General features: G+C 42.9%; 1 protein-coding gene and 1 long non-coding RNA gene across 3 annotated transcripts in view; both read right to left on the minus strand.

Annotated features, from left to right (window-relative positions):
* Positions 1 to 611: 611 nt before the first annotated feature.
* LOC122214560 lies at positions 612 to 15,505 on the minus strand. Of its 2 annotated transcripts, XR_006199957.1 has the most exons (6): positions 15,296 to 15,505; positions 14,927 to 15,084; positions 14,520 to 14,600; positions 6,486 to 6,507; positions 2,711 to 2,790; positions 612 to 659 (listed from the first exon to the last, which is right to left on the minus strand). It is a non-coding gene; the product is annotated as an uncharacterized LOC122214560 (long non-coding RNA). The 2 variants fall into 2 exon arrangements; XR_006199956.1 differs by lacking the exons at positions 612 to 659; positions 2,711 to 2,790; positions 6,486 to 6,507 and adding an exon at positions 14,064 to 14,374.
* A 2,161-nt stretch (positions 15,506 to 17,666) lies between these two features.
* The window catches only part of LOC122214564 (transport and Golgi organization protein 1 homolog), a 29,472-nt gene continuing 21,341 nt past the window's right edge, over positions 17,667 to 25,797 (minus strand). Inside the window, exons 19-25 of the mRNA XM_042929958.1 lie at positions 24,606 to 24,747; positions 23,648 to 23,724; positions 22,049 to 22,190; positions 21,094 to 21,170; positions 19,413 to 19,551; positions 18,335 to 18,437; positions 17,667 to 17,840 (exon numbers count right to left, since the gene is read on the minus strand). Coding sequence (XP_042785892.1) covers positions 17,831 to 17,840; positions 18,335 to 18,437; positions 19,413 to 19,551; positions 21,094 to 21,170; positions 22,049 to 22,190; positions 23,648 to 23,724; positions 24,606 to 24,747 — 690 coding nt within the window. The 3' untranslated portion in view covers positions 17,667 to 17,830. The remainder of the gene's footprint in view (positions 17,841 to 18,334; positions 18,438 to 19,412; positions 19,552 to 21,093; positions 21,171 to 22,048; positions 22,191 to 23,647; positions 23,725 to 24,605; positions 24,748 to 25,797) is intronic.

Here is a 25,797-nt window from a genome sequence, read left to right on the forward strand (position 1 = left end):
CTCATATCTGTTCCCTGATGCAATTTATTCTTACACATGAAACACTTTTCACATGATTATAAATGTACAGTAGGATGAAAGCTATTGTTACATCCTTTCCTTACTCATTATTCCATGCCTGTAGGGTTCAGAGTTAATAGAATTCCTTCCCATTTTCAATCTTTCCCTAATTCATCATGTGACAAGTGTCTTTCATCATAAAGCTCTATTCTTCTTTAACTTGTATCTTCACCATGTTTCCCAGGGTTGATGGACATGATTCATAGTACAACACACTGCTCTCCTATAGATTATGACAACTGACACCACCCCCGAGGAGTGTTGGCATGGACGAAGTTTCCACATAGTCCTTGTTTATTTCTTCTGTAGCTATTTTTTTTTAATGTTTATTTTTGAGAGAGAGAGAGCAAGCGAGCATGAGTGGGGGAGGGACAGAAAGAGAGGTAACAGAATCCAAAGCAGGCTCCTGGCTCTGAGCTGTCAGCACAGAGCCTGACGTGGGGCTCTAACTCATGGACTGAAATTATGACCTGAGCTGAAGTGAGATGCTTAAATGACTGAGCCACCCAGGCACCCCTTCTGTAGCTATTTTCAAATTTTACCTGCAGCTGCCAGCTGATTGTTCTTTGCCACCATTTCACAGTGTCATTTTCAGCTTCCTAAGACAGCAAAGATATATACAGTCAGGGCCAATGTCCAGAAATTCTCCTTCTTTACCTCCCAGCACTCTTGAAGGCCTAGATGCAAATATCCCTTCCCCCACCTCTCCCATAAATGCACAGACTAACAACACAAAGAAAATTCAACTTCTGTCTGCTGCCATGTCTCTATCAGAACTGTCTTTCTAGTTCTCTGTTTCCTCTCCTTTATCATAAAGTCATCAAATAACATTGCACTTTGTGCCTTCCCAGAGTTGGTCTTTTGTTTGAGATGGTGAAGACTCATTTCATCAGTGTGAAAAACTGTGTCTGACCAACTTTACCCATTAGGATGAAGCAGGGGATCATCACTAGTTTTACACCTCCTTGGGGAGCCCTGATTCTCAGTCCAAAAGTTGTACCATTACACAATCACCCTGAAGGACAACCTTCCAGGATATGGCTTCACCAACATTGCAGCTCACTCCCAGACATCGCTAGAGTTAAGGACTGCAACCCCTGCCTCCACCTTCACCTATTCTGGTGGAGGAAAAGGCCAATCTTAGAGTGGCAACATCTCCTGAAGTACAATCTGAAATGAACTGTCACACAGTCTGGGTTTACTTCCAGGAAACAGATTTCAGATGGAAAATTCTCAACTTCATGGAGCCAAATCTACTTTAACAAGACTGATTCCATTGATAGTGAAGGCAGCAAAAGGCAATGCTTGGCAAGGCTGGTTTGCTGTATTGCCCTCAGACTATTTTGTTTGTGGTGTTGATTTAGAGGGTTTCAACTTACTACTTGACACAAGAATCACATGCAAAATTGAATATCTCTTAGAAACTGACACAAAAGCACTAGACAGAGAAAGGCACATGCATTTCCTTCTGGCCTCTCAGGAAGTCCTTCAGCAAATGCTTTCTGGAATGGCTCTAATGTAGTGGCTCTGTTGTAAGGGGGTGAAGATAGAGAGGTGGTCAGAGGGCTGTACCCACTCACAGAAAGAGCTTATGAATTAACAAAAACAAGATGCCAGTGAGACAGAGCAGTCCCTAACCCCAAGTGTGGGCAGGACTAACATAAAGCTGAGTCTCCAGGGAAGAGAAGGAAGACTTCACTTTCCAACATGAATGAGGGACTCTAAAGTCCCAGATCTCCTCCTGAGAACAAAAGGAAATACTGTACAAGGAAGGAAGCATGTGAGTGAATGCACCAAATATCTAACAACCCTATGAAGACACACAAGACCAAGATGGAGAAGAAGGAAGCCCAGGACAAAGCCAGACTGGCAGTTGGACCCAGTCTCCCAAGGACTCATCATTGATTTGGGGGGCATTCATCTGAACAGCAAAGAAGCTGAACAACTTTATGGGCACAGACTCAGAAGTAAACAAGTGTAGTTCAGGGGCGGCCAGCAAAGATGAGCCCTAGTGAAGCTGCAGGCTTTGGTCAAGACTCAGAAGAGTTACACTTAAACACTCAGGGGAGGGGAAACAACTCGACTTTCTTAGGGATGGGGCCTACAGTGAACAATCTCACTGGCAGAATAGATGCAGGAATCAAGTACTGCTGGCACCCCCACCCACTTTCCAGAAAGAAATTTCTGTTGTTTCTTCAGCAAGATAATTTTTTCCCCCACACATTTTGACCCATGTCTGGTCCTAAACAAAAATGACCTAATTGCAGGACGACAAAACAGTGTGATGGCACTGAAACCTGTAGGACAAGGTAGGGGGATCCAGAGTCGATCCAGGTATCAAAGTTATCAATGATGGTACCCTCCCTCTTCCACCCCAAATACATGACACAATGTGTGACAAGCACTTAGGACAGAAAGGAAAATGTGGGTTACGTTACAGAAAGCAAGGTAGGAAGGGCAGGCACAATTCTACTGAATGCATTTGGCAAAAGTACTCTGGACCCAGTTCCAAAAGAAATATAATTATGTCTACTGGCCACCACATTCTTTCACACAATGCAGTCCTTGCGACAGTTCTCACATGAACGTCTTACTTTTCTGTAGCCATGTTTCTTTGTTCATAGAATTCTTCCAGGTTATGTGCTCTCACCTTCAGCTTGACTTTTGCTTCCTTTGTTGCTTTCACAGACCTCAATGCATTACATTTGTCTTCCAGGGCCTTCTTATTTGCTGTAAAAAAAAAAAAAAAAAAAAAAAAAGGTGTTTTCTTCATAAACATGCACATGACCTGAGTCTTGATTTTGGTGACAAAGAAAAAGGGCAATTAAGGCATGAAGGCATGAAGGTATTCTTTCCCTTTCCAATGCAAAGTCATTACCATCATATGGGGATTTCTCCCCAAAAGAAAATAGACCTTCCAGTTGGCAGTTGTTGGACCTCAAGGCTCTTAGCTCTACATTCTCGAATTCAACATTTGCATCTTGTGGTTAAAAAGGATATGAGAAAAGACTTTCACGGAACACTCATCACACAAAAATTTGAGTGTACCTAACACAGCAGGATTGTGCATTGCAAGAAACAAAGAACTTGAGGCATAATTACAACTAGAAGACAAAGATGGTGGAAAACAGTTCACGTCTAACAACTCATAAACGGCTTTCTTAGTGGTATACATATGTATGTATATTTATATACATATGTGTGAGTGTGTGTGTGTGTGTGTGTGTATCCCCCCTCCTCCATTCACGTTGAAAATTCACTGTTCAGCATTAAGAGAGAAAGAGACTATGGAGCACCTGGGTGGCTCGCTCAGTTGAGCATCAGACTCTTGATTTGGGGTCAGGTCATGATTCTAGGATCGTGCGATCCAGACCTGTGTTGGGCTCCACACTGAGCGTGGATCCTGCTTAAGATTCTCTCTCTTTCCCTCTGCCCCTCTCGCATGCCCTCTCTCACTAAAATTTAAACAAAAAATCCATAAAGAATAATTTTAAAATATTTTTTTAAAGGAAAGGATTATATACACTGTGGCTATCACCCTTTGTCTCTCAACTATATTTGGGAATTTTCTACATATCTTGGAGGGCAGAGTTGAATGATGTGATAAATTACCTAGTTGTGAAAATAAAAGATAACTCCTAGTCCTTGAAATAGCAAAACTCATCTTGGTGGTCCTAGTGAAATTCTAGCTCATTGTTCAGAAAGAGGTTTGGCTCCCAGAGGCCCACTCTCTACTGTGGTAAATGGCAAGCAAATATGCTGTGCTCACTTCACCCAATGAATAAAAGCCTCCAAAGCCAAATTACAGTAAAACTCAGCAGCCAACTCTTACCACTTCCTGATTCTTCACATTCCTCTCTCTCTGAGTTTGCAAGGCAACAAGTGCACTTTGAAGGGTGTCATTTAAAATTTCATTAAAGTGGGTGCCTGGGCGGCTCAGTCAGTTAAGCATCCCACTTCAGCTCAGGTCGTCATCTCGTGGTTTGTGAGTTTGAGCCCTGTGTCAGACTCTGTGCTGACAGTTCAGAGCCTGGAACCTGTTTTGGATTCTGTGTCTCCCTCTCTCTCTACTCCTCCCCTGCTCCTGCTTGTGCTCTGTCTCTCCCTGTCTCTCAAAAAATTAATAAACACTATTTTTTTAATTTCTTTAAAGTGCTCCATTATTTTGATGTTCTCCTTCAACAAAACATGTTGAATGAGTAATAATAATTCATTCCTTTTATTTGTGTTTTTAGAATGCAATCCAGGCAAAGAAGGGATTCTCACCTTCAGTTTAAGAGCTTCATCAGAGAGAAACTTACTTTCTCTCATAGTTTCCTGAAGACATTTCCTTAACTCACTGTTGTATAAAACACGAAAAAGGAATCAGAATTTTTTTTTTTAAAAAAAGCATAGTGCTAGATAAACCTATCTTCTAATGTGTGACTCCTTTCACAAATAGAGAGGTAGCTCTTTACATTTGTGAAGCTTGTCTTCAATTGGGACTGTTTATAGAACACATGAAATAGGTCAGTAGGATGCTCTACCAGAGTGGCAGTAACCAAAATGAAATCACAAAAAAATATTCGAAAGGGCAATGCTACCTTCTGTTCCCAAATGGATATTTTTTTCAGCAGTGAAGTTCTCTGTTTTCTTTCTTAAAAGTATTGACCTTCTCAATTATTTGCTGTAAACTAACTAAAAGGAGACAAAACATGTTCTAAGGCTGTTACCAAACCAGTGACATCAAATAATCCCAGTGTATTAGCAGCACACATGATCCGACAGGTGGGTGTAACTAACATTTTAGCTTTCCCGTTGTGCCTGAAGAAATCAAGTTTTAGCAGCATGTTAAACCTAAGAAAACCTTATTTCAATGAGATTCCTATTTAAAATATTGTCCAAAATGGAGAAACACAATAAAATATCTTCTCATTTCTCTCCCATCTGGAAGCACCCTTCTTAGAAAATCCAATCACTTCAAATACTTATGTCACTACCAGAGATGAAACAAAAATCAAATCCTATCAACTTACATTTCTCTCCTCCAATTATTAAGGTACATAAATAGGTCCCTGCAAATAATGGAACAAACAAAACCATCACTTAGTCTCAATTTGAGCCACTCACACCCCCAGGTGCTATTTGGAATTCCACACAAAGAAAGCTCAAACTGCTGCTGACTGATTGACTACTCGAAGGCCTTGGATGACTTCCTGCTGCTCACAGATTGCCTTTCGTGAACCCTAGGCCGGGGGCCCTGGAGGACAAGGTCTTTGGAATCAAACATACGGGTACCATCTCAGCTTTACACTTAGTGGCTGGAGGATCTGGATTAATGGCAATTCCTAGAAGACAAACTTTTTTCATCCCGACATGCGAATATTACCCTCCAACCTTAAAGGAATATTATTCAACACACACGAAGCACCCAATTACAGGTAACACATGTAAGCTCTAGAACAGACTCCTCCAACAGGGACTGATTCTGTCATCTGACCAGAAAGTGCAAACTTCTCTTTTGTTGGCCCAGTGTGAGAGCTCTCATGCCCTGAGATCACTCTTCTCCCCACCACCACCACCACTGCATTCAAAGGGATGAACACCAGCCTTTGCGGGCTCGTTAAGTGTCAGGCAGCCACCCTGGCTCTCAACAGACAGCGCCACAGGATCACCACAGTCTATGGAGCCTGTGCAGAATACATTACCCCCATTTGCAAAAAACTCATTTCCACTCATTCTTCCCTGGCATGAACGGCTTCCTCCACCTCAGACTCAGAACCATGGTTTAAACCTCTCTTGTGACACACACCCTGCCTGGCAATATCTGGCTTCGTCTCTAAGCTCAGGCTTCTTGATAGGCTTGTAGATAGACAGTTTTCTCATCTTCACATTTCACGAAGAGCCAGGTCATGGCAAAGTACTCACTCCAAACCTCAGGCTCATATCATCACTTGTTTCCTAATCATTTCTATGTAAAATTACACAAATTTCATTCCCTCTACTCTGGTGATGTGTTCCTCCTCCCGATGTCTTAAGAGACGGCAACTCCCTCCATATTGTCACTTAGGCTCCAAACAGGGAAGAGAAAGATGAATTTCAAGAGTTAAAAAGTCAATTAGACATCAGAAGTCCCCATATTTATCCTTAGGTGAATCAAAACGCACATCAAGGGGCGCCTAGGTGGCTCAGTTGGTTGAGTGTCTGACTTTGGCTCAGGTCATGCATGATCTCACTGTTCATGGGTTCTACTCTCCCATGGGGCTCTGTGGTGACAGGTAAGAGCCTGGCACCCACTTTGGACTCTGTGTGTGTGTGTGTCTCTCTCTTTGTCCCTCCCCCACTTGCACTCTTTCTCTCTCACTCAAACATTAAAAAAAAACAACCCACATCAAACACCAGTACTGAGAAAATATTACAAAGAAAACTAAAGCTTAAATTCTTACCGTGATATTCTCGAGGCTCTATCTAAGAGGGGAAAAAACAGAATTAAATTTGGTGTCAAAACATACTATTAGTAAAAACCTATAGTTCCTGATAAATAGCAAAATAGTAATCCAGTGAAATTACAGTAATTTTATTATGCATAATTAATTCACAGGATTAAAAGATAAGAAAAAATAGAATTTCCTATTTAAGTCATGTTACTTCACAATTTCTGTTAAAGAGCACAACGTAAATAGCTTTTTTTTTTAACAGAAAATTTGTTTATGTTAAATGAACATTCAGCCTATTCAATTTTGACCATTGATAATACATTTTAAAAATGCTTTAAATTGTCATTTCCCTCACTTATTTTTTTTTAAATCCAGTATCCACACTGAAGTTTAGAACTAGGATTATTTTGAAATCCTGAAATAAAGAAACAGGAAGGAAGGGAGGGAGGGAGGGACAGAGGAAGGGTGGGCAAAACCTTTGAGCTAAGATATGCCTCTTTTATTCTCTAGAAAGCTCTTCTGAAATATTACATGGAGTTGTCTGTCTGCTGAATTCATACAGGGTTATAGCACATCAGGTGCCATGATTTTTTCCAGACTACTACAAACAAAATAAAAGCCACCAAATGAGAAAAAGAATAAAACACGGCTAGAGCTAAAGCACAAGCAACAACAGAAATAACAGTTGATGTTTAAAAAAAGAGCAAAAAGAGCTCTGCAGACCTCAGTTCTCCTGATAAATTCTAGCTCAATCAAATCTAGGCATGACCCGGTTTTGACACCATTAACATATTTCCCCATTCTAAAGTTTTAAAGGATGATGAGAGGCTGAGGCCAGCCCTAAACTCTTGCCAGGATATTAGAATATCATCATGCTATCAAAAAGCCACTTAGGAACCTCTGAGCTTCCCTGTCCCTTGTCACCCAGCCCCACAGGCGGGGAAGTGAAAAGGAATATGAACACACCAAATACTTAATATTTGTGTTTCTGTGTGAAGGCAAGTTTTCTACAGTGGCAGGGAGAGGGGCAAATACTCATTTAGAAATAAATTCCAAAGTATTCTGTTCTTCCAGAAAAGATCTGCCCTCAAGAGGAACGAAGAGCCTAACTGGGGATTTCCCAAAGAGTAAGCAATACAGGTGAGGGAAAATACTCAACTCCAGGGCTCTCGCCTTCCTGTCTCACCTGGGAGTAAATTCAGACTAACCCCTAGCCAGATAAATAGAAAAACCTCACACTCATGTCCTATTTACCTCAGTTCCTTTACCAGCACATAACGTTTGCCTTTCAACACAACTTACAAGGCATAGTAAAGTAAAAACCACACAGTTTGAACACAGATAGCAAGCATTAGAATTACACTTCCTATGGCAGAGATGTAGGAATTATCATCCTGGGAACTTAAAACCACTTCCATTCCTATGATAATGCAGATAATGAAAAAAGTGGACAACATGCAAGAAGAGATGGTGAATGTAAGCAGACAGTTGAACCTCTAAGATTTTAAAGTGATTTGAGATGCAGCGAAGGCAGTCCTGAGAGGAAAATACATTGCAATCCAGGCCTATCTCAAGAAACAAGAAAAATCCCAAATACAAAATCTAACAGCACACCTAAAGGAAATAGAAGCAGAGCAGCAAAGACACCCCAAACCCAGCAGAAGAAGAGAAATAATAAAGATCAGACCAGAAATAAACAATACAGAATCTAAAACAACTGTAGAGCAGATCAATGAAACCAAGAGTTGTTTTTTTGAAAAAATAAACAAAATTGATAAACCTCTAGCCATGCTTCTCAAAAAGAAAAGGGAGATGACCCAAATAGATGAAATCATGAATGAAAATGGAATTGTTACGAGCAATCCCTCAGAAAGACAAGCAATTATCAGGGAATACTATGAAAAATTATATGCCAACAAGCTGGAAAACCTGGAAGAAATGGACAAATTCCTAAACACCCACACGCTTCCAAAACTCAATCAGGAGGAAACAGAAAGCTTGAACAGACCCATAACCAGCGAAGAAATTGAATCGGTTATCAAAAATCTCCCAACAAATAAGAGTCCAGGGCCAGGTGGCTTCCCAGGGGAGTTCTACCAGACGTTTAAAGCAGAGATAATACCTATCCTTCTCAAGCTATTCCAAGAAATAGAAAGGGAAGGAAAACTTCCAGACTCATTCTATGAAGCCAGTATTACTTTGATTCCTAAGCCAGACAGAGGCCCAGCAAAAAAAGACAACCACAGGCCAATATCCCTGATGAATATGGATGCAAAAATTCTCAATAAGATACTAGCAAATCGAATTCAACAGCATATAAAAAGAATTATTCACCATGATCAAGTGGGATTCATTCCTGGGATGCAGGGCTGGTTCAACATTCGCAAATCAATCAATGTGATACATCACATTAATAAAAGAAAAGAGAAGAACCATATGATCCTGTCAATCGATGCAGAAAAGGCCTTTGACAAAATCCAGCACCCTTTCTTAATAAAAACCCTTGAGAAAGGATAGAAGGAACATACTTAAACATCATAAAAGCCATTTATGAAAAGCCCACAGCTAACATCATCCTCAATGGGGAAAAACTGAGAACTTTCCCCCTGAGATCAGGAACACGACAGGGATGTCCACTCTCACCGCTGTTGTTTAACATAGTGCTGGAAGTTCTGGCATCAGCAATCAGACAACAAAAGGAACTCAAAGGCATCAAAATTGGCAAAGATGAAGTCAAGCTTTCGCTTTTTGCAGATGACATGATATTATACATGGAAAATCCGATAGACTCCACCAAAAGTCTGCTAGAACTGACTCATGAATTCAGCAAAGTTGCAGGATACAAAATCAATGTACAGAAATCAGTTGCATTCTTATACACTAACAATGAAGCAACAGAAAGACAAATAAACTGATCCCATTCACAATTGCACCAAGAAGCATAAAATACCTAGGAATAAATCTAACCAGAGATGTAAAAGATCTGTATGCTGAAAACTATAGAAAGCTTATGAAGGTAATTGAAGAAGATATAAAGCAATGGGAAAACATTCAGTGCTCATGGATTGGAAGAATAAATATTGTCAAAATGTCAATACTACCCAAAGTTATCTACACATTCAATGCAATCCCAATCAAAATTGCACCAGCATTCTTCTTGAAACTAGAACAAGCAATTCTAAAATTCATATGGAACCACCAAAGGCCCCCAATAGCTAAAGTAATTTTGAAGAAGAAGACCAAAGCAGGAGGCATCACAATCCCAGACTTTAGCCTCTACTACAAAGCTGTCATCATCAAGACAGCATGGTATTGGCACAAAAACAGACACATAGACCAATGGAATAGAATAGAAACTCCAGAACTAGACCCACAAACGTATGGCCAACTAATCTTTGACAAAGCAGGAAAGAACATCCAATGGAAAAAAGACAGTCTCTTTAACAAATGGTGCTGGGAGAACTGGACAGCAACATGCAGAAGGATGAAACTAGACCACTTTCTCACACCATTCACAAAAATAAACTCAAAATGGATAAAGGACCTGAATGTGAGACAGGAAACCATCCAAACCCTAGAGGAGAATGCAGGAAATAACCTCTCTGACCTCAGCCCTAGCAATCTCTTACTCGGCACATCCCCAAAGGCAAGGGAATTAAAATCAAAAATCAATTACTGGGACCTTATGAAGATAAAAAGCTTCTGCACAGCAAAGGAAACAACCAACAAAACTAAAAGGCAACCAACGGAATGGGAAAAGATATTTACAAATGACATATCGGACAAAGGGCTAGTATCCAAAATCTATTAAGAGCTCACCAAACTCCACACCTGAAAAACAAATAACCCAGTGAAGAAATGGGCAGAAAACATGAATAGACACTTCTCTAAAGAAGACATCCGGATGGCCAACAGGCACACGAAAAGATTCTCAGCGTCGCTCCTCATTAGGGAAATACAAATCAAAACCATACTCAGATATCACCTCACGCCAGTCAGAGTGGCCAAAAAGAACCAATCAGGAGACTATAGATGCTGGAGAGGATGTGGAGAAACGGGAACCCTCTTGCACTGTTGGTGGGAATGCAAATTGGTGCAGCCACTCTGGAAAGCAGTGTGGAGGTTCCTCAAAAAATTAAAAATAGACCTACCCTATGACCCAGCAATAGCACTGCTAGGAATTTACCCAAGGGATACAGGAGTACTGATGCATAGGGGCACTTGTACCCCAATGTTTATAGCAGCACTCTCAACAATTTCCAAATTATGGAAAGAGCCTAAATGTCCATCAACTGATGAATGGATAAAGAAATTGTGGTTCATATACACAATGGAGTACTACAGGGCAATGAGAAAGAACAAAATATGGCCCTTTGTAGCAACGTGGATGGAACTGGAGAGTGTGATGCTAAATGAAATAAGCCATAGAGAGAAAGACAGGTACCATATGTTTTCACTCTTATGTGGATCCTGAGAAACTTAAAAGAAACCCATGGAGGAGGGGAAGGAAAAAAAAAAAAAGAGATTAGAGTGGGAGAGAGCCAAAGCATAAGAGACTCTTAAAAACTTAGAACAAACTGAGGGTTGATGGGGGTGGGAGGGAGGGGAGGGTGGGTGATGGGTATTGAGGAGGGCACCTTTTGGGATGAACACTGGGTGTTGTATGGAAACCTATTTGACAATAAATTTCATATATTGGAAAAAAAATTATATGCCAGCAAGCTGGAAAACCCGGAAGAAATGGACAAATTCCTAAGCACCCACACACTCCCAAAACTCAAACAGGAATAAATAGAAAACTTGAACAGACCCATACCAGCGAAGAAATTGAATCAGTTATCAAAAATCTCCCAACAAATAAGAGTCCAGGACCAGATGGCTTCCCAGGGGAATTCTACCAGACATTTAAAGCAGAGATAATACCTATCTTTCTCAAGCTATTCCTAAAAATAGAAAGGGAAGGAAAATTTCCAGACTCATTCTATGAAGCCAAGAACTTTGATTCCTAAACCAGACAGAGACCCAGGAATAAAAGACAACTACAGGCCAATATCCCTGATGAATATGGATGCAAAAATTCTCATTAAGATACTAGAAATAAGATTCAACAGCATATAAAAAGATTTATTCACCATGATCAAGCGGGATTCATTCCTGGGATGCAGGGCTGGTTCAGCATTCGCAAATCAATCAATGTGATACATCACATTAATAAAAGAAAAGATATGAACCATATGATCCTGTCAATCAATGCAAAAAAGCGTTTGACAAAATTCAACATCCTTTCTTAATAAAAACCCTTGAGAAAGTCGGGATAGAAGGAACATACTTAAACATCATAAAAGCCATTTATGAAAAGCCCACACCTAATAGCATCCTCAATGGGGAAAAACTGATAGCTTTCTCTCTGAGATCAGGAACATGACAGGGATGTCCACTCTCACCGCTGTTGTTTAACATAGTGTTGGAAGTTCTGGCATCAGCAATCAGACAACAAAAGGAAATAAAAGGCACCAAAATTGGCAAAGATGAAGTCAAGGTTTCACTGTTTGCAGATGACATGATACTATACTTGGAAAACCCAATGGACTCCACCAAAAGTCTGCTAGAACTGATACATGAATTCAGCAAAGTTGCACGATACAAAATCAATGTACAGAAATCAGTTGCATTCTATACACTAATAATGAAGCAACAGAAAGATAAATAAGAAACTGATCCCATTCACAGTTGCACCAAGAAGCATAAAATACCTAGGGATAAACCTAACCAAAGATGTAAAAGATCTGTATGCTGAAAACTATAGAAAGCTTATGAAGGAAATTGAAGAAGACATAAAGAAATGGAAAAACATTCTGTGCTCATGGATTGGAAGAATGAATATTGTTAAAATGTCAATACTACCCAAAGCTATCTACTCATTCAATGCAATCCCAATCAAAATTGCACCAGCATTCTTCTCAAAGCTAGAACGAGCAATCCTAGAATTCATATGGAACCACAAAAGACCCCGAATAGCCAAAGTAATTTTGAAGAAGAAGACCAAAGCAGGAGGCATCACAATCCCAGACTTTAGCCTCTACTACAAAGCTGTCATCATCAAGACAGCATGGTATTGGCACAAAAACAGACACATAGACCAATGGAATAGACTAGAAACCCCAGAACTAGACCCAGAAAAGTATGGAAAACTAATCTTTGACAAAGTAGGAAAGAATATCCAGTGGAAAAAAGACAGTCTCTTTAACAAATGGTGCTGGGAGAACTGGACAGCAACATGCAGAAGGTTGAAACTAGACCACTTTCTTACACCATTCACAAAAATAAACTCAAAATGGATGAAGGACCCGAATGTGAGACAGGAAACCATCAAAACCCTAGAGGAGAAAGCAGGAAATAACCTCTCTGACCTCAGCTGCAGCAATTTCTTACTGGACACATGCCCAAAGGCAAGGGAATTAAAAGCAAAAATGAACTATTGGGACCTCATCAAGATCAAAAGCTTATGCACTGCAAAGGAATCAATCAACCAAACTAAAAGGCAACCAACGGAATGGGAAAAGATATTTGCAAATGACATATCGGACAAAGGGCTGGTATCCAAAATCTATAAAGAGCTCACCAAGCTCCACACCCAAAAAACAAATAATCCAGTGAAGAAAGGCAGGAAACATGAATAGACACTTCTAAAGAAGACATCCAGATGGCCCACAGGCACATGAGAAGATGCTCAACGTCGCTCCTCATCAGGGAAATACAAATCAAAACCATACTCAGATATCAACTCACGCCAGTCAGAGTGGCCAAAATGAATAAATCAGGAGATTATAGATGCTGGCGAGGATGTGGAGAAACAGAACACTCTTGTACTGTTGGTGGGAATGCAAACTGGTGTAGCCGCTCTGGAAAACAGTTTGGAGGTTCCTCAAAAAATTAAAAATAGACCTACCCTATGACCCAGCAATAGCACTGCTAGGAATTTACCCAAGGGATACAGGAGTGCTGATGCATAGTGGCACTTGTACCCCAATGTTTATAGCAGCACTTTCAACAAGAGCCAAATTATGGAAAGAGCCTAAATGTCCATCAACTGATGAATGGATAAAGAAATTGTGGTTTATATACACAATGGAATACTACGTGGCAATGAGAAAGAATGAAATATGGCCTTTTGTTGCAACGTGGATGGAACTGGAGAGTGCTATGCTAAGTGAAATAATGCATACAGTGAAAAACAGATACCATATGTTTTCACTCTTATGTGGATCCTGAGAAATGTAACAGAAACCCATGGGGGAGGAAACAGAAAAAAAAAAGAGCTTAGAGAGGGAGGGAGACAAAACATAAGAGACTCTTAAAAACTGAGAACAAACTGAGGGTTGATGGAGGTTGGAGCAAGGGGAGGGTGGGTGATGGGTATTGAGGAGGGCACCTGTTGGGATGAGCACTGGGTGTTGTATGGAAACCAATTTGACAATGAATTGCATATTTAAAAAATAAATAAATAAAAGCATTAAAAAATTCTACATTTATGAATTTAATGTGCAATCTCCTAATATTCCATATAGGATATACATTTTTCTTTCAACTACATGTGGGGTTTTCTCAGGACTAAAACATCTAATGTATGCATATACACAAAATATCAAATGAAGAAATCCACTATAACGAAATGAAATCATACTGGTGAACATAGATTACATTTTTAATGGCACTACTCAAGGTGGGGTGATATTTTCAACTGGGGGGGGGGAAGTTAACAGACACCTACACCACAAATCGTGAAGTTACAGCAACTTGCCTGCGCATCAGAAGGTCTGTCTTCTTTCTTACAGGGACAGAAAGGAGCCTTGAAAGTATGTGTGGTGAATGTAAAACTCAGGCAGGTCTGTGAATCTCTGACTGAGAAAATGAGAAAGAAAGAAAAAAAAGGGGGGGAATGTATCGAACAGGGGATCTAAGCATCAATTTTCATAAAGAAAAAATACCATCAGGCTTTTTCTTCTAAAATTGATTCACGATGTTTGTTTCGTACAGTCTTACCCATACTGAGAAGTGGCCTTGGTATGTTCTTTGACCATCAGCAGTCTGGGAGGGACGCCGTGAATCAGCTTTTAGTAAAACCTGCAATCAATTTAAAAGAATTTCAGATGTTCACGAGTTCATGAGAAATCAGAAAACATGCCAAATCTCAACTGAAAAGGGGATAAGGTAACGAGGATGTTTTTAAGATCTTATTGATGAGATTCCTTCCAATGAAGACAAGAGAGGATAACTGTAACAAATTCTGTTGCAGGAATAATATTGAACATTCAAGAAACGGGCGGTTCCCTACACAACATACTGTCAGGTTTCCAGTTGTTTCCAACGACTACAACATTGTTGGGAAAAAATCCCCACTGAAAGTTCATAAAAGCATGTGCGATGTGGAGGGCACATTGTGTTTTCACCTCTGGCTCTGGTTTCGGCAGGACTCAGAGAGTGGGTCCCAGCTCCTTCTTCTAGAAGGTCCTGAGAGTCAACGTTTGGCGGCTTCACTTCCCAACTGAATGCGGCTCCTGTTCCTCCCAATTTGTGTCACGATTTCTCCCCCGAAACAAGCCTGAACCTGGAACAAACCAAGACCAGCCTCTCTGACGTGGCGTCACGGGACCCCCTGAATCCAGGGATCCTCCAGGGAAATACCAGCAGGAGAAATGAGGAACAAACCACGGAACAGCCCAGAAAAAGCGAGGGACTGTGCCGCCAACCGACCACCCGCGCTTCCAGGGAAGCCGCCCAGGCCCTGCCTCCCCCGCCTCAGGACTCAGCCCCATCACCTAGGAGACGCCAAGGGGCTGCGAAGCCTCCAGGGACTCCCCCAGGCCCGGGGATGGGGGGGGAACCTGCTGGAAACGCAGCTCTGGCTCTTTGCCCACACTCAGAAGCACTGGGTCCTCAGAAGCAAGGAAGCCTTAACAGCCCGGGGGCGCCCTGGATCAGAAAAGCCCGGTGGGCGCCTTCTCAAGCCATCACTGGCCACTCAGAGGCCCGGCCCCTCCCTGGGCGTGGTGCGTGCGCGCCCTCTGCCGGCCACCGTGCGAATTCCTGCAATGCTCAAGGCCATGGCTGCTCAGCTGGAAGTACTGACAGTGCAGCTGGTCCAGTGAAGGCTGTTCTGGTCAGGAAGGGTCTTAGCGAAGGACTTGGGACACAAAGAAACCTTTTCCTTCTCCCTTTTACTGAGTGCAGAATGAAACCGAATTTATTGACGTAATGATATCATGTGTAATGCTTTAAGCAGCATTCGCAGAAATACAGACTGCAAATTGACACCTGCTGACCCACAGGTCATGGTGTTTAGCACCATAATACTTGGGTTAAATAAAAAAAGTTGACACCTCTGAGAAAGAGATACAGGCTCCCAGCTATGGAATGAATAAGCCATTGGGATCCAAGGTACAGCCCATAGAATAGCGTCAATCCTGTAAGAAAGCTTTCGCAATATAGCTACCCTTGTATAGGTACCTGGAGAGCGTAATGTATACACACGGAATCACCATGATATATGCCTGAAACTAATACAACATGGTGAGTCTACTATTTCAATTAAAAATGACAATATTTTTAATTTCTCCTTCACCATTAAAAATTATTTCTAATTGAGAACATATGAAATTCCATTTATACCACATTCTCTAATGTCACCACCTTGATGTGGAGAGCTTATTTTTCAAGTTGTCAATAATGTCTTTGAGGACACAAATGTGACAAGGTCAGAATGCGCATCTAGAGGGAGCTACACATCTGGTATAAATTTCCTGCCTCTATATGGGTAATTTCAATGAAAAGTGCTTCATGGACGAAGATGGATGAAATCATTTCCATCAGACTCATAGGTAGACAATTGTGCCTTCAAAAAATAATTGTCATCTCTTCATATCAGAGGAAGGCTGGGTGAAGATATAGGTTTCTCTTTTGATGTAAGAGAAGGTTGTGGTGTTTTAAACTGCTCACCTACCATCCAGAATCCAGAGATTAGCAGCCCTTGGCCTTCTGCTCTGTGCAGCCCTGTCCAGGAAACAGCACCACATCTCCTGTGTCCCCCTCTCCCCTGTCATGTTTTAGCTCAGGCCCTGATCACAGTGGATGAGAATCCTGTTTAGAGAAGCTGCTCATGCTGACCTTTACTGGAGCACTGCTGTTCTCAGCCACCGCAGGGAAGCATGTGGACAGCCAGATTTTGAGCCCTTGGTGGCCCAGCCATGACCCCAACGTGGATGGAAGGCTGGTTGCCTCCATAACCTGGGAGGAAGGAGGGCCCAGCAGGAGTCGGGGGCTCTGGGGCAGAATGCATGGGCTTTGAGGACCCGGAAAGAGTCACATGCTTACACCCAACTCCTCTTGGTGGTGCGGAATGGGTATCATGTCATTGACATCTGCCCTGCCCGGCCCTCGAAAAGGAAACTGGGGGGGGCGGGGCGACTTGGTGGCTCAGTCACTTAAGTGTCCACCTTTGGCTCAGGTCATGATCTCAGGATTTGTGAGTTTGAGCCCCGCATTGGGCTCTGTGCTGATAGCTCAGAGCCTGGAGCCTGCTTTGGATTCTGTGTCTCCCTCTCTCTCTGCCCCTCTCTCAATTGTGCTCTGTCTCTCTCTCACTCAAAAATAAACATTGCATCAAAATAAAAGATAAAAACAGAAAACACCGAGAGGACTATGGGCCATTATAAGACTCACACCCACAACTACTACCATGAGTCTACCTCAGCTCCCACCTGGATTGGTGCTACCGTGAGGTAGCTGGTACATGGGCAAATCCACAACATGTGGATTCATGCAGGGTTTCCTCACTGTTCTACCCGAGACACTGCTGACCCCTCATCCATTTCTTGCAATCACGAATCAGCCATGTCCTGGGGGCTGATAGCTGCCCTGCTGATCACCACACACCACGGTGAGTAGGAAGTGCCACGTGCCTGCGAGGATCTATTGACGAGTAAACACAACTGTCACCAGATCTGGAGGAAGGTTGTGGCCACCACCCCGAAGGAACCAGCGGGACATGGGCAGTCAATACAATTCAAACACTTATCTTCTTCCCCTATAACTGTAGATTCTACCTGTTTGTGACCGTGTATACAGGGGTCACACTGTGTACATCAACACAGAATGACCATAGATCCTCCTGGAAGCAGATAATGACAGAGATACAGAACTGTGATGGGTTTATTAGGGGAAACGAGGAAAAACAAAATAGAGGGGACAGGAATGGTCAGGGAAAGAATTCAGTCAAATACGCATATCAGACAACTTTTCTGAATATATCACATCACCACAGCCTATTGGTCACAGTTCAGGGTCCTCTTCAAACTTCACATTCTCCTGTAAGGCAAAGAGATTTAGGCTTATTGCAATGGGATCTTGTGTTCTCCTCTATGTATTTTGTCTTCAACAATATATCTGTGGCCTTGGATGAACACTTAATTGTGTGGCTGCATCTGTGTGTCTACCTCTAAGGGATTATGACTGTCTTCAAATCTTAGGTATAGATCCCTGAATGTACACAGTATCACAGTTATCTTTTTCTTTTTCGTAAAGTAGGACCTGAATTTTAAAAGAAAAAACACAGGGGTCTTTGCCGTATGTTTTGAAACAGGGATTGCCAACCTCTCACCCTCAGGCATTACACTCTTAGTTTCATGAAATTGGATGAACATCTGTTGATGACCTTCTGTGTGGAGATACATTCATTTCCACCCTGAGAAGGGTGAGTGTCCACTCCTCCCATACATTTTACAAATTCCTTAAGTGCTTCTCACCTCTTCATCGTACTGACCTCAGAAACCAACATTGTCCCTGTTTCTCAGATTACAAACCTGAGACTCTGAGATGACCGCCGAGAGCTGGTGTTAGAGCTGAAACAGCAGGAACACAGGCAAAGCCTCAGGAGACTGTGAGGGACGTTTCGGAGACGCAAACCTGCAGGCAGGGTGGTGACAGCAGACGCAGAGGTGTGGTGACCAGAGTTCAGCAGGGGTGGCTCCTCCTCACCCCTGAATTCCCCACCAAGAGTCTGACTCAGGCTGAAGGCCAAGGAAGCGGCACAGCTGATCTACAACCTGCCTTCACATTTAGTCTCACTGAGACACACAAACTTAGGCAGACAAGCGTTTCCTAAGACTAAGTTTAATTTCCCAAGTCTCCCAAAACATTCTTCAAACATGTCCAGACCCTTCAGAAAACCAAGGGAAACAACAAAATTTATTTAGATTATGAAGTAGGTGCACTGTGGTAACATTGACATTTCAGAGATGATGACTACATTCTACATTGTGGTTGAACCCGTGCAGCAGTCCTTTGCAGACTTCACACTGTCCTCATGCTCCCTTCCCAGTTTGTGGGGTCTGCCAGAAATGGCCTCCAAGTCCATCCTACTGACCCCAATGCCCTCCCCTCTACACTTCCTCAAACTCTGCTTACTGTGCTCAACTTCCCTTCTATTCCTGCATGATTCCAGTTTCCCCTATTTTGCACTGGATCCTTCACTAGTACTTCCACTATGGTGACCACAAGGTCTGTGTCATATAATGCATGTGCCCCCTTTCAGACGGGACACCTGAGGCACCTGCACTTAGGGGTGCATCTCATCCTTCACGGAACTCAAAGCATTGTGTCTGTCAGACAGGCACCAGTACTCCTGATACATCAGCCTTTGTGTAAAAATCGTCTTTCTTTTTGACAAGAGACACCTACAGCTGACCTCATTACAGGGAAATGACACAGCCCATTGTAAACTATGTCCTGAGAAACTTGAGATATGTGACACTGTCCTCAGGCAGGTTTGCAGTTGAATGGCCAAGCCCTCACAAGCATCCCTACATCATTCCCACCAAGTCTTTCACGAAGAAGACGAATACGCTTTATCAGTCACTCATCCAGTTCAGGTCATCTTACCAAATTTAGTACGTGGAGGAGCTGGTGGAGGAGACGGAGGTGGCCCATAGCCCGTGACTGGTGGTGAAGGGCGGTCCATGGGGGACAGCCTGCAAGGCGATCCTGGGGAAGGACCAGGCCCTCTTGCATTCATAATGGCCTGTGGAACAGAAATGAAAGCTATGTTCATAGGACAGAGCAAAGCACCAACACCAGCAAAAAGTGGCAAACCAAAGAAGCAGTGCTCATCTCCTGCCAGCTTCCCCACCACCAGGTTCCAAGAGGGCAGCATCAGCGCCAAAATCTCTACCCATACTTTGGGTTCCACTTATGCTTTGGGGGTAGGGAACGGATGCTATGGGGACAAACCAGTGTTCCCACATGTGTGCAAATGTAGAACAGCAAGCTCTTGTCCTAAAAGATTTATGGAATGAGTACCAAATTAATAAAATAGCATATTCCTGATAGGAAGGCATTTAAGTCCAGAATCACCTTCCACCCCGCATCCGCCTCCACCACAGAGGCTGCTTATTTGTATGTGAAGAACTACAGATTGAGAAGGAATGACAATCCCAGGCTCCACACATGGAATCACAGCAATCGTGGCTCAAAGCTCTGCCTCTAAGCCCCCGCCTGTGCCCGATCTGCTTCTCTCCCAACAATGAGGTCTTCTCCTCTCTGCAAGTGCTATCCATGGGCACAGAGGCATGTTGGGGGATGGGGATCGTGAGGTCATGCAGAGAACCTCGAAAAGCATGTTCTTAGAGAAACATGTTACCTATACATGTTAGGTAGGCTTAGCTAATTTATTTTCATTCAGTGGTACTTCTCAGTTAAATACAGTACAACTCGCAGGGTACTTTTGTTCTCTAAAAGATGAGCTGAAATTCTAAATAACAGAATTAACACAAATACACTTTCATTTCTGCTGTACATCTCCATGTTTCACCTGTCACAGGACACAGGACACAAGAGAACGTGCTCATGTGAACACAAAGGACACAGTGGAGAATTACAATGCAGGTAATTACAGATTGTCTCTCTTCACCACACATGTTGCAATTCGTGCTTTCTACAACAAATATGTCATCTCTTGTAGTTCAGAATATGTATACCCAGGGCACACCTAAAGGGATTCCAGACAGCACGTTTACAAAAAAAAAAAAAAAAAAAAAAAAAAAAAGAAAGGCTGAATGTTGACAGGTATTAAATTTACTTTGTCTAAGACCACTCTAATGACACATACAAAAATATAATTTGGAGTGAAGGCAGTTTGCATTTTCAAAACAAGGATAACTGCCGATTTTCTGAACACATTAATCCCCTAGACAGAAACAGAACAGGAAGAAACAGCAAGAGCAATGATTCCACACTGAGGAGGTCCAGAAAAAATAAGGCATGCCAAAAGACTTCTAGGTGGAGTGTGGTCTCTTCATCCCTGGGTTATTTCCAGGTATACACCAGAAAAGCCCTTGGGTGCTCAGCCCTAGGCACGATTGGTTCTAAACCTTCCACAAGGAGTTGACAGGCAGAAAGTAGAGAACCCCATAGACACTTGGGTTAAGCTTGTGCATTTGGAAAATGAGAAAAACAAGCAGACATATACAACACACAAAACAGACACAAAGCCAGGAGAGAGCGCTGAACAGAAAAAGGAGGGTTTTGCCAAAGAGTTACAACTGAAAATGTCCACAGCATTTACCTTGTCCTTCGTGGTCCTGTTGGTAGAGTCAGTGTTGATGTTACTCACAGGAGCAACATCTGGATCTGCAATAGGCCCTAGAAGGGATGGAGGTTTATTCTGATTTGAGTAGATTGTGCAGAGATTAAAAAAACAAAACAAAACAAAAACACAAAAACAAACAAAAAAAACCCCAAAAAACCAAAACCACTCCCCTCATTCCTCAAGCAACTGAAACTCTATGGCCCAGTCAGATCCCAAATCACATGCACAAGGTATCCCGTATGCTTCAGGTGATCCCAAGGTAAAGGGAGAACCATTCTTTAAACTCTGATGAAGACCCATAAAAGCCCTGGTTCAGGTGTTTTCATAACTCCTCAAACAACTGTGGATGACTGGGGGCTCAACTGGATGGATATACGTTAGGCGGAGCCTCATGCCTCCCACCGCCCAGCACATGGACTGTGTATGGCACACATCTGCTGAAGCGCTAGGCCTGCTTTTCTGCATACAGCCCCATTCCATCTCCACAAGAGACACCTGTACCAACACAAGGTGGGGGAAATGACACAAGGATGATAAGTCAATCATGAGAAACTCAAGGAATGTGGTGATGATGGCAGGCATTTTCCTTGCATTGCAATGATCTGTGGTACCACCTCTGCACCTTGTACAAGACTCAACAATGGGGCGCCTGGGTGGCTCAGTCGGTCAAGCATCCCACCCCGGCTCAGGTCATGATCTCACAGTGCGTGAGTTCAAGCCCCACATCGGGCTCTGTGTTGACAGCTCAGAGCCTGGAACCTGCTTCAGATTCTGTGTCTCCCTCTCTCTGACCCTCCCTCATTCATGCTCTGTCTCTGTCTGTCTCAAAAATAAATAAACATTAACAAATTTCTTTAAAAAAGACTCAACAACAACAAAAATTAGATGAAGGTTCTTAGCAAGCCAACTCATACTGCCCAGATCATCTTACCAAGTGGTGCAGGTGGAGGGGTTCGGGGTGGTCCCGAACCTGGTACAGGAGGTGGATGTGCCCAGATCAAAGGGTGACCTCTAGAGTAGGGTGTGCAGAATCTTCCAGTTAATGGAGGAGGTTGCCACGGATCCACACTGCCCTGCAGAACGGAAGTGACAGCTATGTGCAGATGCCACACAAGAGAACCAATCCCCAAAGCAGCTGAAACCCATAGAAGTACGGGTCAGCACCTGCCCCCTTCTCTGCCACCAGGATCCAAGAGAGTAGCATCAGTACCTGAAAACTCTGTCCCTGCCACTGGGTACCACCTACAGCTTAGGCAACTAAACGCAGGTGGTTAAACTACTGTCACCACATGTCCCTGCCCATGTCTGAGAATTTAGAACAAAATGATCCCCTCTTACAGGATTAAATAAGTAATTCCAAACTAATGAAGCAGCATATTCCAGACAGGCAGACATCCACGTCCAGGATCACCTTGCATCCTTCCACTACAGTGATGGCAGAAGCTCTGTTTTTGGCTTATTCCGAACATAAAAACATTGGGTGCAAATACACAGCTCATTCTTTGCACATGAAATGACAGCTACTCTTGGGAAAAAGTTCTGCCTGCCGGCCCCACACTTGGCCCCCTCTGCTTCCCTCGCTGAGAAAGAGGTCTTCCTACTTTCTGCAAGTGCTGTCAAAGGCCAAGAAACCACTCGGGAGTTGGGGATGCCGGGAGTCTTGTAGGGGACCTGAGGAAATGTTTGCTGTGAGGAACATACTACACATCAATGAGTACTAGGCCCACAAGTGTTTACCTGAATTCATAAGGAATTCTGATTTTGTGTACACTACAAGACACAGAGTAATACATCCTATGGGAAAAAAGAGGCAGACATTCGTGAAACAGTTAATGTAAATGTGTTTTGACTTTGGTATACATTTCCAGGGATGTGTCATGAGCGATGGTATCAGCTCTAACACTGACTGGAGACACAAGAGAACCTGCTCATATGAATAAAACTGAAGGACCTTGTGTTCAGAATACTTTTACCCAAGATACTGCTTGAAAGGATTCCAAACAGTTCATTTACCCATGAAGACGTGAAGGTGGTGAGTTATGACAATGACTTTGTCTAAAACCATCATAAATTGTACAAGGCACACAATATAAAGATGGAGGGAAGTCTTTTCACGTTTACAATTAACAGATAGTCTTCACACATGAATAGTGTGACCAGAAAGAGGAAAATAACAACAACACTGATCCCACAGAGAGGTAGTGTGTTAGGAGTCAACAAGCTTAGAGACTTTGCTATAGAGTGCAGTGTATCTTCCTGTTGTTGTTATTTTGAAGACAACAAGGGAAAAGCCATAAGGTGCTCAACTTCAAAGTTCCTTTGGCTACTAAACTGACCAGAAAAAAGATGACAGGCTGAAAAGACAGAAGCCTGTAGACTCTTGGGTTAAGGCTGTGCATTTGGAAAATGAGAAAAACAAGCAGACATATCATACAACACACAAAACAGACACAAAGCCAGGAGAGAGCGCTGAACAGAAAAAGGAGGGTTTTGCCAAAGAGTTACAACTGAAAATGTCCACAGCATTTACCTTGTCCTTCGTGGTCCCGTTGGTAGAGTCAGTGTTGTTGTTACTCACAGGAGCAACATCTGGATCTGCAATAGGCCCTAGAAGGGATGGAGGTTTATTCTGATTTGAGTAGATTGTGCAGAGATTAAAAAAACAAAAACAAAACAAAAACACAAAAACAAACAAAAAAAAAACCCCACAAAACCAAAACCACTCTCCTCATTCCTCAAGCAACTGAAACTCTTTGGCCCAGTCAGATCCCAAATCACATGCACAGGGTATCCCGCATGCTTCAGGTGATCCCAAGGTAAAGGGAGAACCATTCTTTAAACTCTGATGAAGACCCATAAAAGCCCTGGTTCAGGTGTTTTCATAACTCCTCAAACAACTGTGCATGACTGGGGGCTCAACTGGATGGATATACGTTAGGCGGAGCCTCATGCCTCCCACCGCCCAGCACATGGACTGTGTATGGCACACATCTGCTGAAGCGCTAGGCCTGCTTTTCTGCATACAGCCCCATTCCATCTCCACAAGAGACACCTGTACCAACACAAGGTGGGGGAAATGACACAAGGATGATAAGTCAATCATGAGAAACTCAAGGAATGTGGTGATGATGGCAGGCATTTTCCTTGCATTGCAATGATCTGTGGTACCACCTCTGCACCTTGTACAAGACTCAACAATGGGGCGCCTGGGTGGCTCAGTCGGTCAAGCATCCCACCCCGGCTCAGGTCATGATCTCACAGTGCGTGAGTTCAAGCCCCACATCGGGCTCTGTGTTGACAGCTCAGAGCCTGGAACCTGCTTCAGATTCTGTGTCTCCCTCTCTCTGACCCTCCCTCATTCATGCTCTGTCTCTGTCTGTCTCAAAAATAAATAAACATTAACAAATTTCTTTAAAAAAGACTCAACAACAACAAAAATTAGATGAAGGTTCTTAGCAAGCCAACTCATACTGCCCAGATCATCTTACCAAGTGGTGCAGGTGGAGGGGTTCGGGGTGGTCCCGAACCTGGTACAGGAGGTGGATGTGCCCAGATCAAAGGGTGACCTCTAGAGTAGGGTGTGCAGAATCTTCCAGTTAATGGAGGAGGTTGCCACGGATCCACACTGCCCTGCAGAACGGAAGTGACAGCTATGTGCAGATGCCACACAAGAGAACCAATCCCCAAAGCAGCTGAAACCCATAGAAGTACGGGTCAGCACCTGCCCCCTTCTCTGCCACCAGGATCCAAGAGAGTAGCATCAGTACCTGAAAACTCTGTCCCTGCCACTGGGTACCACCTACAGCTTAGGCAACTAAACGCAGGTGGTTAAACTACTGTCACCACATGTCCCTGCCCATGTCTGAGAATTTAGAACAAAATGATCCCCTCTTACAGGATTAAATAAGTAATTCCAAACTAATGAAGCAGCATATTCCAGACAGGCAGACATCCACGTCCAGGATCACCTTGCATCCTTCCACTACAGTGATGGCAGAAGCTCTGTTTTTGGCTTATTCCGAACATAAAAACATTGGGTGCAAATACACAGCTCATTCTTTGCACATGAAATGACAGCTACTCTTGGGAAAAAGTTCTGCCTGCCGGCCCCACACTTGGCCCCCTCTGCTTCCCTCGCTGAGAAAGAGGTCTTCCTACTTTCTGCAAGTGCTGTCAAAGGCCAAGAAACCACTCGGGAGTTGGGGATGCCGGGAGTCTTGTAGGGGACCTGAGGAAATGTTTGCTGTGAGGAACATACTACACATCAATGAGTACTAGGCCCACAAGTGTTTACCTGAATTCATAAGGAATTCTGATTTTGTGTACACTACAAGACACAGAGTAATACATCCTATGGGAAAAAAGAGGCAGACATTCGTGAAACAGTTAATGTAAATGTGTTTTGACTTTGGTATACATTTCCAGGGATGTGTCATGAGCGATGGTATCAGCTCTAACACTGACTGGAGACACAAGAGAACCTGCTCATATGAATAAAACTGAAGGACCTTGTGTTCAGAATACTTTTACCCAAGATACTGCTTGAAAGGATTCCAAACAGTTCATTTACCCATGAAGACGTGAAGGTGGTGAGTTATGACAATGACTTTGTCTAAAACCATCATAAATTGTACAAGGCACACAATATAAAGATGGAGGGAAGTCTTTTCACGTTTACAA

The sequence above is a fragment of the Panthera leo genome, chromosome A2 (genome assembly GCF_018350215.1).
Source record: "Panthera leo isolate Ple1 chromosome A2, P.leo_Ple1_pat1.1, whole genome shotgun sequence".
NCBI classification, from domain to species: Eukaryota; Metazoa; Chordata; class Mammalia; order Carnivora; family Felidae; genus Panthera; species Panthera leo.